At 41.2% G+C, this 16,400-nt stretch overlaps 1 protein-coding gene across 3 annotated transcripts in view; it reads right to left on the bottom strand.

Moving 5' to 3' along the window:
• The window catches only part of rapgef5a (Rap guanine nucleotide exchange factor (GEF) 5a), a 41,475-nt gene that overhangs the window by 16,971 nt on the left and 8,104 nt on the right, over positions 1-16,400 (bottom strand). For 2 of the 3 annotated variants that reach the window (XM_056440919.1, XM_056441003.1), the window contains exons 3-9: positions 15,343-15,449; positions 14,696-14,817; positions 13,235-13,412; positions 8,520-8,601; positions 8,343-8,391; positions 8,125-8,198; positions 4,642-4,845 (exon numbers count right to left, since the gene is read on the bottom strand). In XM_056440919.1, coding sequence (XP_056296894.1) covers positions 4,642-4,845; positions 8,125-8,198; positions 8,343-8,391; positions 8,520-8,601; positions 13,235-13,412; positions 14,696-14,817; positions 15,343-15,449 — 816 coding nt within the window. The remainder of the gene's footprint in view (positions 1-4,641; positions 4,846-8,124; positions 8,199-8,342; positions 8,392-8,519; positions 8,602-13,234; positions 13,413-14,695; positions 14,818-15,342; positions 15,450-16,400) is intronic. The other variant, XM_056441084.1, reaches the window with a different exon arrangement.

The following is a 16,400-nucleotide window of genomic DNA, read 5'->3' as shown; positions in this document are numbered from 1 at the left end:
GACAAAACAATTTGCCCAAAGTGCTGTGTGTGATGTGTGTGTGATGTGTGTGTGTGTGTCCGATTTTCTCCCACAACATTCATCTGATGAAATACAAGAGGATTTAAACGTATTTCTTGTTGTGTCAAACCACTCAGGCTCATACATGTTTATTGAACAAATTCTTTATCTATAGTATATGAAAATAAGTACTTTGGACTCTTTTCTTTCCAGTTGTTTTACCCTTTGAGAGGTACATTTGTTATTCTGAGCTCCATATATTAAGTCAGGCTTTAGTACCAGGTTAACTGTCAATGTTTACATTACAACTAAAGGATAATGATGATATAACACTCGAATATTATTCATTTATTTTCACACGTTATAATGATTAATTGTCGGTGTGTTCAGGTAATTCATAGGTTTAAAAAAACTTGCCCACTACTGCAGAGCCTCCATCTTTGCTGAGCAATAGAGAAAACAGTTAACTGGAGGTGTTGCATGCAGCACAATGTCAGAGCATCTTAAACTTTGGTAAGATAACAGGAATTTATTTTAAGATGCATATTGCAGTATTGTTTTAATGTCTTTATAATGAATTGCTCAGTCCTCCTATCCAGCAGTGTGTCACAGTGTACAGGATACAAAAGGCTAACAGGTAACCAAAGTGAAACCACCCGAGGACAAAGTGTACTTTCAAAGAATCATTTCCATTTCCCAATGCAATATGCTGAAATGAAATGTCCTCAAGAATTACAAAAACAGAGATGCAGACAGTTGATAAACATGCCAGTGATGGAAAGAGATCTGTCGCTGAAAGCAATTCACTACAATTTGTGCTGGCACCCAGACCGCACCCAGTGGTCCAGATATGATGTGAAGATTATCAGAGTTGTGTGGCTAAGTGGTCTAAAGAGAGAGATCATGTGACTAATCAGAACTACTCGAAAAACATGAAGAAGAAAGTGTGGTGTCCCTGATACAGTAGCAAATTGTAGATTTTTCGGATAACACACTCACTTTTTACTCAGATGCCAAGAAAAAACACTTTGAGCCAAGAACTGAGGAAGTCTATACACATATACACACACTGGAGATCAAACACACACACATACACACACCATCTGGTGGAGAGTTGCAAACAGCAGCTCCTAGGATAAACATTAGTTTAGCCTGAGAAAGAATGCAAGCCATGAAAAGTAAAAATACATAGGCACTTGGACACTGTGGAGAGGAGAAAGAGAAAACAAGTAAAAAAAGCAAGAGACTAAGGCAGAAATACAAGAGCAGTGGGAAAGAGACGCTGTTATAATCCAATGGGTTTTAGCCAAAAGGGCCAATATCTAGCAGCTAGAAAGTCAATTAATTATCTTTGAGAAAAAGAGAATCTAACGAGAACTGATTCATTAGTTTCAAATAAAACAATAACATGAAATTGTCTATTGTGTAGTACAGCCTATAATGGTTTAAAACTAGTGGGGTACAGCTTGATTGGACCTAACCTCTGCAGACAGCATGTCAGGATGTCTAAACCCACTTCCAAACGGTCATGCCACTAATGTACAAACGTCCATAACCGCTCCTGGGAAGGTCAGTTCTCGCGGCCGTCATTTGTTCTCAGCTAACAGGTGCGTCTGTCCCTTTCCTTCCATTTCCTCCCATCCCTTCCTTCAATTCAACCATCTGTACATCCACATCGTCTACACCCTTCCCTCCTCACTGTCTCTTTTCTCTTTTTCAGTTTTCTCTCCTCACAACGATTAAGCCAAGTCTCTCTCAGTTCTCTTCCTGAATGGTCCGACTTTATGTTTTAGAGGTCGGGGAGAGAAAATAGAGACCAGAGGACAGGACACATGCTTGCTGTGTCCCTTACGGGTCATGAACTGCATACACATCTCAATCACACACTCACACACACACACACACACACACACACACACACACACACACACACACACACACACACACACACACACACACACACACACACACACACACACACACACACACACACACACACACACACAATATGACGTATTGTAAAGAGGAAAGGTGGGCCTCACGAAAAGCCTAAAGGAAGCACTCTCTGTTCCCTTTGTGTTCCTGTGTGTGTGTGTGTGTGTGTGTGTGTGTGTGTGTGTGTGTGTGTGTGTGTGTGTGTGTGTGTGTCATGCACCATGCCATATCTGTGTTGTGATAGCTCGGGGTCTGATTCCTGAAAATAATTGATAAGAATATGAAAACACAATGCTTTTCCTTCTCCACAACGATAAGAAAGTAACACAAGCTACCAGACAAGCCTGCGTGTGTGTGTGTGTTCGTGCGTGTGTGTGTGTGAGTGTGTGTGTGTGTGTGATCTTATATAATCCTGTGCAGGTCGACCTCTTGTAAACTCTGACGAATCAAATGAGTACGAATGCAAAACTGAAGGGACTAGAAAGCAGAGATGCACTGTACTGACACATGAGTTACATCACTATGGAAACAGCCCGCACCAGTTTGTCAGAGCATGTCTGTCATGGGGGAAAAAAGGAGAGTAAAAAAAAAAAATCACCATGACATCCCAGTAAAAGGAGATTAGTCTTTGTTGTGAATCGAGCTGGTTGATAGGTTTTGGTTTTTAAAATCATAATATTACATATCCTCTTTCATTTGTGTGCATTACTGAAAAACATCATGCCGATGCACACCCTGAGACATTATTATAGATCGGATAAGAGCCTCTTATTGAGCCCATCATACTGTAAGAATCATTTGATTCATTTCATTTCCCACTTTTAATGTAACCACTGGCACCCTCTGTGAATATAAGTGCTGCTTAATACAACATGATTGTTAAATTATACAACAGCCTAACATTAACGATATGTTAAACATGATGAATAGATAAGATCAGGAGAATGAAGCGGCACAATAATGAGTTCCTTTTGATGGATAGATGGATGACTATTCTGATGTGCTAAAACACACCTGCAGATATTCCTCGTCCTCCTGTCGGTCATGGCAGGACTTCATTGTTTACGAAGCAGTGACGCACAGTGGAGCCGTCACAGGCATGATCACTCAGCACCTGGTGATGTCATTCCATACTTTTCCTTTATTTGCCTTCCCCTACCTGATAATCTAACGACCAATTAGTATGGGTGTGCGGAGGTGCACATATGATCATCTTGTCTCAGAGAATTTTCTTTTTAAGATGTTTTGGATCCTAAAATGATCTTTTGATATGAACCTGACAACTTCTATTAGAAAAATAGATACAAAGCATCTATTTAATCTGACTTGAGAAATAGCACACTCTGATGTTTACTTTTAAAAAGCGTCAGAAGAGACATGTGATCCCCGACTGAAGGATCTTTGAACTCCACGGCCGTTACATCATTAACCTCCGAACATGAATGTATGAACGCTGTTCCCAACGTTGTCCTCAAACGGCTCTTAAAAGGAAGTTAAAGAAAACTCCTCGCTATACAACAATGTTACCTTTTAATCATTTTAATCTGCTTGTTCCAGTATTCGTTGAAGCTAAATAATTTCTATATTTAAACCCCAAAACACTACAATTTGTCATGCATAATTGCATACATAATCTCCTGAAATTTGGCACGGCATATTTATGTTGGCAACCTTCATGATCTGAACTATCATCTAAACCACAAACCATAATGATTGAGCAGTAAATATCAATGTTAGTTCACTGAATATCAATATTCTTAAAAGCCTTAAGTGAAAAATACTCACATTCTTACAAAGGAAAAGTCTTATCCCAATAATGTTTATCCTTGTGTAACTTACATCATTTTGAGAGGCCTTGAAAATATACTGACTGCATATATTATTAAAGTGGACAAATAGTTTGATAAATTAAAAGGCTCAGTTGGTGGTGTTTGAAAAAAAGTCTAGTTGAACCCATTGCTGCGTTAACAACACCATGAATATATACAAACAGAAGCAATGTTGTTATAAAATATTAAATGTTTCTACTTTTGTATACAAGCAATAGAAGTGAAATCATAATGCACTCTGGAAAATCCCCAAGGCAAGGTTTCAGTCAAACTCGCCAAATTGATGAACTAATGTATCTGTGGTAGATTTCTCAAGCACATGCATCGTGATGTAGGAACCAGACGGCGTCGCTTCATTTCCTGCCCTCAGGTGCTCCGTGGAGCCGGATTATACAGTACAACGCTTCTCCAACACCCCCCACTCATTATGTGCACCCACTGACCCACTGATATGAATGAGGAGAAATTCAGTGTGTGCGTGTGCAACGATATCTTCAGTTTGCGAGTGTGTGGGTGCATATCAGTGAGCAATGTCTCCTCAAGTACTCAGATGATGTCCAGAAGTTAACAGACATGCTATAAACAAGTGTACAGGTGGGTCTGTCCTTTAGATTGACAGAAACACAAATCAGGGTGGAATACTGATCCCTGACTCTGTAGGTCAGGAAGGAAGTGTGCATGTGTGTGTGTGTGTGTGTGTGTTTGGTGTGTGCGTGTGCTTAAAAGTGACGACAATAATGACAGCATTTACCACATGATGACGTGCAGTTCTCTCTTCTCATACTAACCATATAGCCACATTTTGACCGATGACTTCGCAGGACAACATCAGTCCTCTGGATGAATGTGTGTATGATGTTAATGACTCCCGACTCACCGCCTGGTTCCTCTCCGGCAGCCGGTAGTTGTGGTTCTGCAGCAGCCGACAGCCGTCCTTGGCCAGCCGCTGAACCGCCTCCAGCCCCAGCCGGCTGGTCAGCTCCTCGCGGCCGCAGACAGTTCCCATTCCTCCTCCTCCTCCTCCCCCGGTACTGCCACCACCGCTGCCACCGCCACCCCGCAGTGCGCACACCCCGCTCAGCTGGAACACAGGTGGCATGAACACATATCTCAACCCGCAGTCCCAAGACATGGTGGAGACAGTCACAAAGTGTTTGTGGGGCGCAGGTCAAGAAAGTTTAGTGTTTTTGTCCAAGGGAGACTGAAAGCAGTTTGGGCATAATCCAAGAGCGTGCAACAAGTTTTTCCTTTGCCCGTGCAAGCCCATGTGAGGAGAATAAGATGAAATGGTAATCCTATTTCTGTCTTGTCCTCACTCTAATTCTTCCTGATATCGTATTCCTTTTATCTATTAGAGTCGGTAATTCCCTATATCTATTGCACTTCTCTCTTTGTCTCAGTCTGACTGCTCTGTGTCAGAGGATCTGGAGGAGAAAGAGTGAGCGTGTGTGATTAGTAGCATAAGTGGGCGGGAGTGTGTGTCTGTGTGGAAAGAGTGTGTGTTGGGTACGTGTGTGTGTGGTGTCTCTCAGTCTCCTCCCCTCTATAGTTGGGACTTCTATTAACCATCCAACTGATGTCGATAGGAAGTGTGTAAATGTGAGTATCTAGGAGTGATGTCTGTTAAAAAGAAGGGAAAGAGAAACACAGAGCAGCAGACACTGAAACCGAAAGACACAAAGAGAAAGAAAGACAGACAACAGAAAAAGAGCTGCAGGACAACGGATGAACTAATGGCTGTGTCCTCAAAGTGACAGAAAACATGTGTGTGTGCGCTCCCTAAGGTGCTGCGAGTAGGATGGTTATCACCGGTGGCAGCCAGCCTGATCTGTTTGTTTTCCTTGGAGAAGGGAGAAGGAGGGGTATTTTATTTGGCTCAGAATGAACCCTTCCTGTGAGCTCAACTATCCCACGGTGCCATGCTCTAACAGAGGGTAACACACACAAACACACACTCACACTCACAAACACACACACTCACACTTACACTCAACATGATAGCATACTCCCACGCATTTTGTTTACGAGGAAAACTCTATTTTTGCTAGAATAGCCGCTTACGCACACACACACACACACACACACTACGTCAGAGCCACAGCCCCCTGTCCCTTGCTGCTTCCTGTTAACCTGTGTTCGACGTCCTGTCCCAGACACAGAAAACACCAAGATAACCCTGTCTGTGTAAAAGTGTTTATATTGTGTGTCTCCGTCTATCTCCCTTTATCTTCCACTGTATCCTTCATTATCTTTTTGGTCTCCTGTGTTTGACATCTATGACATGTCATAGCCTTCAGTAGGCCGATAGATAACTGACACAAAGAGGTGGTTGTGTGTTGTTCATTGTCCTCCTTCTCATTTTTCAAATAAACTAAGATAATACTCATGTTGTGATCTCCAGTGGTTCACAGACCCTAAACAGGTCGTGTGTCGTAGCTGGTGGAGCAAGTCCTCTCTCCTCCCCTCTGCTGTCTTGACATGCCAGGTCTGTATTTGTTGGAGCAGATTGTTTCTGTTGTAATGTATATAAATACCTATATTATTGGCGATGGACATTTAATACATTTTAATCTTACATTCCACGTGTAACTGAGCGAGAGAATGAGGGAACAAGACTGTCTTAGACTATGTTTTAATACAACTGAAAACACAATACAGTCGTTCTCATAAATAGTAAAATAAGTTAACCAGCAGTTTTTCCCAAGCTGCTGACAGAAACACGACTGCCTGATTACGATATCGACAGCCAAAATAAACAAAAACACAGGTTCATGACGGCAGCTTGGCTGTGATATCGGCTGTTTTGACATTTACAAGGAAAGACCATTGATGTCATGTTCATGTATAGCCACAGAGAAACTGTTACTTCATCTTAATAAGCTGCCAACATATTCCAATATACTTATACAATATTAAAGAAATGTTAAAGAAATGACTCAAACTATATAACAATATAATTTGATAGTAGAATCACTCTTCAGTTGCACTCCGAAGTTGTACTATATATTTAATTGTGTTTTAACAGACTCTTGTTCCTGTCCTCCTCTTCTCTCCTCCTCTCTGGTGTAATCAAAGAATTCATTATCGATGGAGAAAAAGAGGTTTCTGCTGTAAAGAGATGGCACCAGTGAGCAAACACTCTTTTCTGACCTCATTCAGCCACCTCATAGAGGCGCACACACACATGCACACACAACTTGCACTCAGTGGCCTTTACCAGAGAGCAAGGTCGTCAGAACAAGCCAAGTTATTATGGATGTCCAAAGCTAATCTGTGTTGGAGAGGAGATGTGTTGTGTCACATTGCGTCTGGTCCTTCTCCAGTCCTTTGTTTATAGCAATCTGCTTACGTTGGCTGTCAAAAGGCTTCACTGCCCTATTAAAATACAACCTCTTAACAGCAAGCTGTGGAGCGGCATGTAAAACAAAAACCATCCCGCTCTGTCAAATCATGCTCTTCACAAGGACAGCATGCGTGTGCTGGCACTGGTTGAACACCACAACCACTTTACATGTATTTCATCAACGTTTTATAGGCGTCTGGAGAAGAGATTTATGCTCAAAATGTATATTAGTAGCAATTAAATATACGTTTAAGTCCATGCATATCTTGTGTGCCGTCTTTAAGCGCCTTCCACATTTTATAGACTCGACGGTCGGCACGCTAAAGATTGGCAAATCAGACGGGAGTTACCGCACATGAGCAAAGCAATGTGTAGCTGTCGACAGGGAACAGAAGAAACACGTATGTCAGCCTCCTAAAAGAAAGGCCCACCTAAAACAATCAACATCACCTTAAATGGTCGCTATATTTATAATATTTTGCCAGGAGATGGGGAACTGAAGCCGTTGTGTTCATTAATGCTCTTGCCAAAGCCACCTGAAAATTATAATAATTTGTAAAATGATGGGGTGAAATACATGTTGCTGTCTTCCCTGCCCACAACAGTTCATTGCTTTGCTGCGGTGGGGTTTGCTTCTCTAACTGAAAGGGGTGGGGGTGGGGGGGGGGGACGACTATGGATGAGTACCTCATATAATCCCACTTCAAAAGATCCAAACTATCCCTTTAACAATTCAAACCATTACTATCTCCACTGCTAGTGTACAAAACTATAATCTTTATTTAAACACGCTAAATTGGATTTACTCTACTCTTACTCTATTGTAGGTCTACTTAAGAAGATTATTCACTGTCCAGATGACCCAGGAACATATACATATTGGATTGGATTAGAAATTAACTGAAGGATCAGGGTTGTGGACAAAATAAAATCAAATAATGACGTTATTTGGTATATGGTAAGTTGGAGTATGCTATTATATGTGTGTGTTTGTGTGTGTGTGTGTGTGTGTGTTACCGGGCTGCTCTCCTCGCTGGGTGTCTGAGGTTCCTGTTGGCTCGTCTCCGTCGATTCAGAGACCTGCTCTGACACTGCAACCGAACCACAAGCAGAATCAAGTTATTTATGACAGACCTCATCATGCTATGTTGTCCCTCCATGTTCTCTAAATAACAAAACACACCAACAACAGTGTCTCATGAAAGTACACACACTCAAGCTAAATGTATACGTACAAGCTTTGCGAGTCTTTCGGGCAAGAGCAGCAGCCAACTCACATTGTACCTGTAGATGTGTCAAATGAAAATTGGAAAGAATAAAAAAATATATATAAATGATTCATTAAACACACTCTAATGAAGCGGCACTATCATGCCGTATCTACCAATGTCCCGACACGAGAACACACTGACCGTAGAAGTGAGCCTCTCAAGAGCTTTCATCTGGAGGATCTCACTGCAGATGTCCCTGTTGCCTTCAGAGTCCTCCTCTGACCTTGGATACACACACACACAAACACACGTACACACACACACATAGCTTTATTGACGTGTGCATTATTCTTAACAACACTCTCCAGAGAATGAAGAACTTTGGTCCTCTCTGCGCTGCCCCCTGGCATCACTAGAAAAGAACTACAGCCTACAAGCACACGTACGTGTCTTTAGGTATCTTAAAAAACACTATATAAATGGATTATTATTCCTGAGCATCTTTAATGTAATGCAACATAATTAGACCTGAACATTTTGGAGATTATTTAAACTTAAATTACCTCATTGAACAAGTGTACTAAAAAAACATAACTTGGGGTTTTGGGAAATGTGATCCAACATGTAATTCGATGAATTGAACAAATAATCAACAGATTTATTGTTGCAGCTTTAGACATGATAAATATACGGCAGATTAGTATATTTTCTGTGTTAATGTTTTCCTACTGCTTTATTTCCCTCATGTCTTTCTAGTACTTCACTGCTCACATGTCTTTGTATGGAACATCTTTCTCTGCAACCCCCTTCTCTCTTTCATGTGGTTTCTTTTAAAATAGCTCCCAGACACACCCTTCTATTGATGTTAGGCTGTGTGTGTGTATGTGTGTTTGTGTGTGTGTGTGTGTGTGTGTGGGTTGACAATGTATGAGTTGTGAGTTGTTTAAACAGGTGATTGTTTTGGGGTAAACTCTGCGTTATTCCCACAGCAATAATACAAGAGTTATTCGAGAGTTGGTCTTCAACATCGGCAGACTGCACCCGAGGGCCCCTCATCTAATATGTTCACTTACAAACCACTGTTTAGATTGGTATCCCAGACACTGCCTCACCCCACACAAGACACACACACACACACATGTATCAAGCATGCACACACAAATTCACACACATCAATTTGCATACAATTTGGATTTTATCAACAGATCCCAGAGGCACGGGTAAGAGTTGTGAAGGAAAGAAGATGAAGCACTGTGGACTAGGTGTGTGTGTTCACTTTAATCTGATAAGGGAATGATGGATGCAGACGCGGGGGAGATGGTGATAACATCCTTAAGGAGTGTGAAAATACCGTATTTTTACTGTCGCAATAAAAGAGGTTTGCTGCTGATGCTTTCCTCTCAGTATGAAAACGACATCTCCCCACTGATGCTCAAACATCTCACAGAGGGCAAGTTATCAAGTTGTCAATGTGATGTAATGCTGGAGATTCCTATCTTTTGTTGTCCATTGGTGGATTGTGGGATAGACAATGTATATTCTCATCATGCTGCAGTGATTCTCAACAGGGTCATTAGGTTTCTTTAGCTGCCATTTGTTTGGCAATTTGGTGACTCACCATGAGCCAGAATATACCAGAGCTGGAGGAGAGGCACAGTGGGAGGCATGTCACCAGTCATTAAGCAGCGCAGTATTAAAAGAGAATTATTATGATGAGTGCCTACAAAGACTGCTCGTTGGAGTCATGTTCGGGGGTTTTAACAAAACAGATCCCAGTGAAACTAACCTATTTGAACTAGATTCCTGAAGCAAGAAACATGCAAATGCATACTCTAGTCTACTTCAAATGCACATGTGTGTGTGATCAAAATGTAAAGTGTGCGCCACAATGCAGATGGTACAATCTGTGAAGGAGGAGGATGTAATCTCCTTCACAGCCAGAGACTGTTTGGTTGCTCTCCTCTCGAGACAAAATGTTCATCAGCATTCTGCAGAATCTCTTTGGCTGTTTGCCTCTTATTGGACCAGCGCACGAAGCAACGCAAGCAAGTGTGTTTTCTCCATCCAAGCTAAGGTGTCATATTTTAGCTGCTGGCAACGCTGACCTCCTGCCCAATGTTATTGGAGAGCGTTGTATTTCAAAACCAGGAGCACTGGCAACCTAATTACTATTGAACAACACCACATCCTACTTAATAATAGTAAAAGTATGAATATAGATAATGTACTGTATATTATATGCAGTGGGGTGGCATTAATGTGGGGACACAGTACAAAGATATGTGCATCAAATATTTAGAAATTGCATAACGTCACTAATTATTTAATTGTTTTTATACAAGGTGGTAAATATTAGACATTCTCATTCAACTTTGACCATATTGCTTTCAACGTGTTGGTTACAGGGCAATTGTATTGGATTATATTATACTGTGCAGGTGTTCATATTACTGTGTCCCTCCCTTGTGTTTTGTGTGACTACAGACGTTTTATGCAACTGATATACTGTACAGAAAAAGATTGAAATCAGTGCATTGAGTTTAGTGTGCGAGATCAGTTCACACTCAGACAATCTAAACTGGACACGGACTTAACTTTAAATGAACACATGTGGATAATGTTGCTACTGGGGTAGTGTGCAGGACATCTTCTCATAGTTAAACTTTAATGCCCTCTGCTTACACAGCTCTTCTAAAAAGCACTATATATGCATGTTTTAACCCTGACTGTACTGTGAGACATAGAGGAAGAGAGAGCATGAGACAGCCATACTTTCTTGCCAATAAAGCTCAGTAAATTGAAACAGAATTGCATTCAGATGGAGACAGGAGGAGAGGGAGAGGGGAGAGACAGTTTGTGTGTTGTATAACTATATATGAGACTCTCAGTAGAAATAACGTTATCATTCAGAAGACCATGAGATTATTGCAGTGAAGAATGAACAATAAACTAATCAATTTGAATGACCAGATTGTGCCCGCTGGTATCAAACGCTATTCTTCAGACACAGCAGTTGGTTGAGACACGCTGGCAGTGTTGACACAAACTGAATAATGACGCTCACACGGAAACATCTTCTGCACAAGATGCGTAGGAGATAACCCATTTAATTAGACGCGCGTGTTATTGTTCGGCTTCACTAAGCAGGAGGCCTAACAGTCAGCTATATTGCCCTATCAAGTCATCAGTATCAATTTAATGCGTGCCTCATTAGAATAAACTACAGAAAGAGACGGGGAGACATAATTCAGGATGAGCGTGAGCATCAGTTACACACGGCAGCGCTTAAAATCGTGATGCAGGTTAGACGGTGCACACTGCCAGTATTTTTATTAAAATGAATGCAATTTATTTGGCCTCTGGTAATGCGGTCTCCTTTTTACAATTTCCACAACAGAAATCAAGAATTAGCATTAACCAATGGATTATTGTAATGCATCGTAAAGTCGTTTAGGAAGCAGCCAGTGGGATACATCAGAAGTTTCCCCCCCCCAAAGCTACAAAGAGGGAGGGAGGGTATGAGACGAGAGGACGCCTGCAGAGAAATGATGCGCCAGTCAAAGGGAGACATAGACAGAAGCCGGGTTAAAGAGACAGACGAGTGAGAATGTTGAATGCATAATATCATCTGTGTCTAATCTGTGAAAATAAAACAGCACATGTTCGATGTCGCTCTGAGTGAAAACCTACAAAATATACATCCCTTCATATGACTGAGAATGCAGACTCCTCAGGTTTGTCAATTAAATATCCAGCTTCTATTCCACCCATTCCTCTGCACGCGTGGGTGGAGTGCCACTCACTGCATGGCTTGCACAATATAGAAAGTAACATAGAGGTGGGTACAGAATGTTACATGAGATTCATATTAGTAAATGTGACATTCGATTCCCCTCGCTGTTCTGCTCTCTCCCTGGTGTCTACAAACACACGTTTTGATGTGATGAATGTGTTGACATGTGCTCTTGTTCCTTTGCTCTCCAGATACGTATTAGCTATATTTTTCGTTCCCCGTCTCCATCTCTTCCTCTGAGTGACAGATTGAGTTCAGTGGCAGCCTCAGCAGGAATCTCACACACAGGAGCAGAAAAGCTGGGAACCCTAGCTGACACCACTCTGCATGCGTGTGTGTGTGTGTGTTCACATCATGAGTCAGATTTTGTGCATTAGATTTAGGATTTAAAACACTGAATAGAGATTAAGTTTCGAGCTGGGATTTGGGGATGATCTTTGGAGAAGGTGTGTATGTGAGAGCGTATATTATGTTGCACAACAGAGATGCACTTGCGAGCGTGCACGTCGACGCTTCCACCAAATCAAACCCTGTGACTTGTCACTTTTCATGGAAAAACATAAAAAAGACAAATGACCTCAATCATATATTGAAATGGGAACACTGTCACTTTCACTTTGATATCTTTCGAGAGCAACTAGCTTCAACTTCAGGTCGATGGAGATCATCTAGTTACAACGGAGTCGCGCTCACCATCAACTACGCTCAACATTCTGCAGCAGTGTAACATGTTGGCTCTAATAACAGGGACCCAGTAACATCAGTAAAAATCAATAACCACTAAATCTATCCGTATGTTCATCTATTTTAGTTGACACTATTTATATAAAAAATCAAACAACCAATCAAAGTTAGGAAAATATTGAATATTCAACATGTAACGGTCCCTCTCCAAATTCAGTGTACAGTAAAAGCCCAACAGGGTGTGATTTGCAGTGTTGTTAAAAAGCGCTGTTGTTCTCTTTGTGAAAACAAAATTATGGAAATATATTTACAATATATTTTCATTCTATAATATAAATATCAATATTACTGTGTACGCTGGTTTTTAGATGCTGTTTTACCTTGTCATCAACATCAATCACCGTTACCAATCAGCAATCAGATATTATTGCACACTTACGGGCTGTTGGCTCCACCTCCAGAGCGAAACTGGATGTACGGGGCAAGTTGAAGGAGGAGCCTAACTGCCTCTGGCCACTCCCCCTCATTGGAGCGAAAGTCACAGGAGGCGGAGTCACACTCCTCAAAGCTGAACTGGTAATAAGAGTTGGAATCTGAAAACATCACCCGCTGGTCTACTGGAGATAGAATAGACACAGAAAGAGAAGTGAGAAGTAGCAGCTTCGTGTATCGCTTTTATCATTTAACGGTTATAATGTGTGAGTACTTTAAGAACGGGGGTCTTCATCATGTGTGTGGGCAACAACAAATAATAACACCTGATGAAGGTACTCTGTTTATAAAGAGGTCATGACAGAGACATCTACACTTTTCATCATCAATAAGTGAAGAATGAGGCATAAGTACAAATGTAAACAAACATGTATACACAGTTTATCAAGAAGTAAGTATTGATCATTCACATTCAGATCAAACAACTTAAAGTCTTAAAGTTGTTGATCTTTGTGCCCGAAAAGAAGAGAAGATGAATTTGTTAAGCAATGCTGATTCAACCAAATTCAACAGCCATTTAAAACCAGGTCAGATGTATTTTATTTATTGCATGTTCATAAATTGAAATTGAAATATTTAAATTAATGTAATATTTTTATTAGTACATATTTAATGTAATACAATTAAATTTTTATTTTGAATTTGTGTAAAGATTTGAGGCAGGACAAGCAATGCTTTGTGCATTACTTGTATTTATTTTGATGCAGTGAAATTGGAGTCTGAATCACTCCCGCGGTTTATGATACATTTAATATAAATCATGTAAACCCTCTGTTGGTGGTTCACAGGAGACTTGTTTTAGTTCCAGAGAAAGAATAGAGACATTGTGGACAACAACAATTGGGATAAACTCTTTGTATCCGTTATGGAAGATTAGCCAGACGGAAGAACGGCACCTGAGCAAATTCCAAAAGCAGGAAGCAGCTTCAAGGTGATCAGGTGTGCTCATTATTTAAAGAAACACTAACCGGCATTACATAGTATGCCCTCTTTAACCCGATGTGTCAGAGTGTCGTTTCAACACAACACAGGGTAAACATAAGATTATTAATATAAACAATATATTTTCTATTTTATCAGCTCGATTGAATAAAGAAATTTGAATCCTATCCATAGTGATAAAAAATTCAGTTCATCAAAAGGTTTAGTGTGTAAATATTGGCGGTTAACAAACTGTTTAGTAAATAATAAAACAGGATTATTATCAGGGCGCTTGGACACATTTAAAGTACCTCATGGAAAGTAAAGCAGCTGAATGAAGCAGTAAACTCATCTCTTGAAATTAACTGATAAAGAGGTCGTCACCAATGTCACTGGAAGGTGACTCTGCATTTTGAAGCATACTGCAACCTCCAGTTATGTTCCTGTGTTTGTGAATGTGTGTGTGTGTTTGTGAGTCGTGTTTTACCAGACAGCAGGACTCCCAGTTCCAGCAGCACCTGCCAGACGCGCACAGCAGTGGTCCGGCAGCGCACGTACAAACACTGCTCACACAGCCACTGCACCAGCTCCACTCCCACGTAGCTGCGCCTGTTTGGATACACATTTCCAGCACACAAGCACATTGTTACGATAAACAAACACACACACACACACACACACACATCTTCCCTCAGCACAAAGATTGTCTTTTCTCTTTTTTTATTTAATCAATATCTATTGATTATTCATTAGTTCTCTCTAAGCCTTTCCCTTTGAATACATCAAATACTTTCCGTCTGCTTTCCGCAAGGATGAACTACTTGTGTGCGTGTGTGTGTGTGTGTTTGTGGCTACGTGCGATGTCAAGAGTACCTATTTATATTTGTGTCCAGATGTTCATAGTCTTTGCATGCGTCTGTGTTTATTGTATGTACAGTGTATTGCATGAGAGTGCATGTATTCCCGGAGCATCTTGTGCTCAGCTATAAAATGTCTACGTCGCTCTTTGTCTTACTTTATAAACAACTTGACCGACCAATCAGGACAGGGGTCAACAGTGACTGGCGAGTCAGAGTACATGCTTGGCCAGACACATCGATTCATCTCTGCACACAAACACAGGGACAAGTGTACCGTATGATTCTGGCCAGGTGTATCTTGTCTTTAGCCGGGTATGGTCCGTGAGAGACGAAGGCATTCCTCACAGCCCGACCAGCACATGGAAAACTCTGGGAACATGACTGACGCACACAGAGAAGCGTTTGTTTCAGAATCTGAACACACAAAATGAACAAATGCGAGGAAAATGAGAAACAATCGTATATCTCAACATTATTTCTGAGACTGCAGAGAGGTAGTGCGGCTGCATGCTGTCATTGACAAGGACAACTCCATCTCTTTCCCCCTGAGGGTTGAAACATCGACTGTGTCTACTCTACACACTCTGCAAGAATCCCGCTATTGGCGCTAAGGTAAATAAGACCTTATTTCAATCAGGCTGGTTTCAAGGGCTGCTTGTTCGGATTCATTCATAATCACGTTAACGTGTGACAGACGACGCGCCATGCACATTATGTGACAACACGAAAGACTTCCTCATGGAATCAGAGACTCATTATAACGTGTATATTAGGATGGTAGGGCATGGGATAAATGGTCCAATGCATTGCAACGGGACGAGTATTCCTTGCGGACCTTTAGTAATTTGTAATGTGTGTGGAGGTCGTCAGCGATCATAGTCCCATGCAAATTTGCCATGTTCATAATTTCTCAAGTAAAAATTCCCACACCCATTATTGTACTGTATTTGTCATGATCTGGAGTTTCTGTGTCTTGTTTTGTGTCTTATTGTGAAGTCCCTTTCTCTCGTGCCATCTGTTTCCCTGCATTTCCTGTCCCTGTGATTGTCTGCCTTGTCACTGATTGTTTCCTCCTGTGTGATTGCTAGCCACGCCCTCATTGTGTCCACCTGTGTCTCGTTCCCCAGTGTCCAATCACCTTCACCTCCCTGTGTATTTAAACCCTGTTTGTCTGATTCCCCAGTGTGGGTTTGTACAGTTTAGTTGTGTTTTACCTACTCTTTAGTTGGAGTGTGTAACTTGTTTTGAGCTAAAGAATTAAACCTTCTGTGGAAAACTTGTCGGCATTTGGGTCCTCTCTCTCTCTGGCTACGACATCCTGGCAGTATTTCA

The sequence above is a fragment of the Pseudoliparis swirei genome, chromosome 1 (genome assembly GCF_029220125.1).
Source record: "Pseudoliparis swirei isolate HS2019 ecotype Mariana Trench chromosome 1, NWPU_hadal_v1, whole genome shotgun sequence".
NCBI lineage: Eukaryota > Metazoa > Chordata > Actinopteri > Perciformes > Liparidae > Pseudoliparis > Pseudoliparis swirei.
The sequence above is the reverse complement of the archived record's forward strand: the minus strand, read 5'-3'. Positions and strand labels throughout refer to the sequence as shown.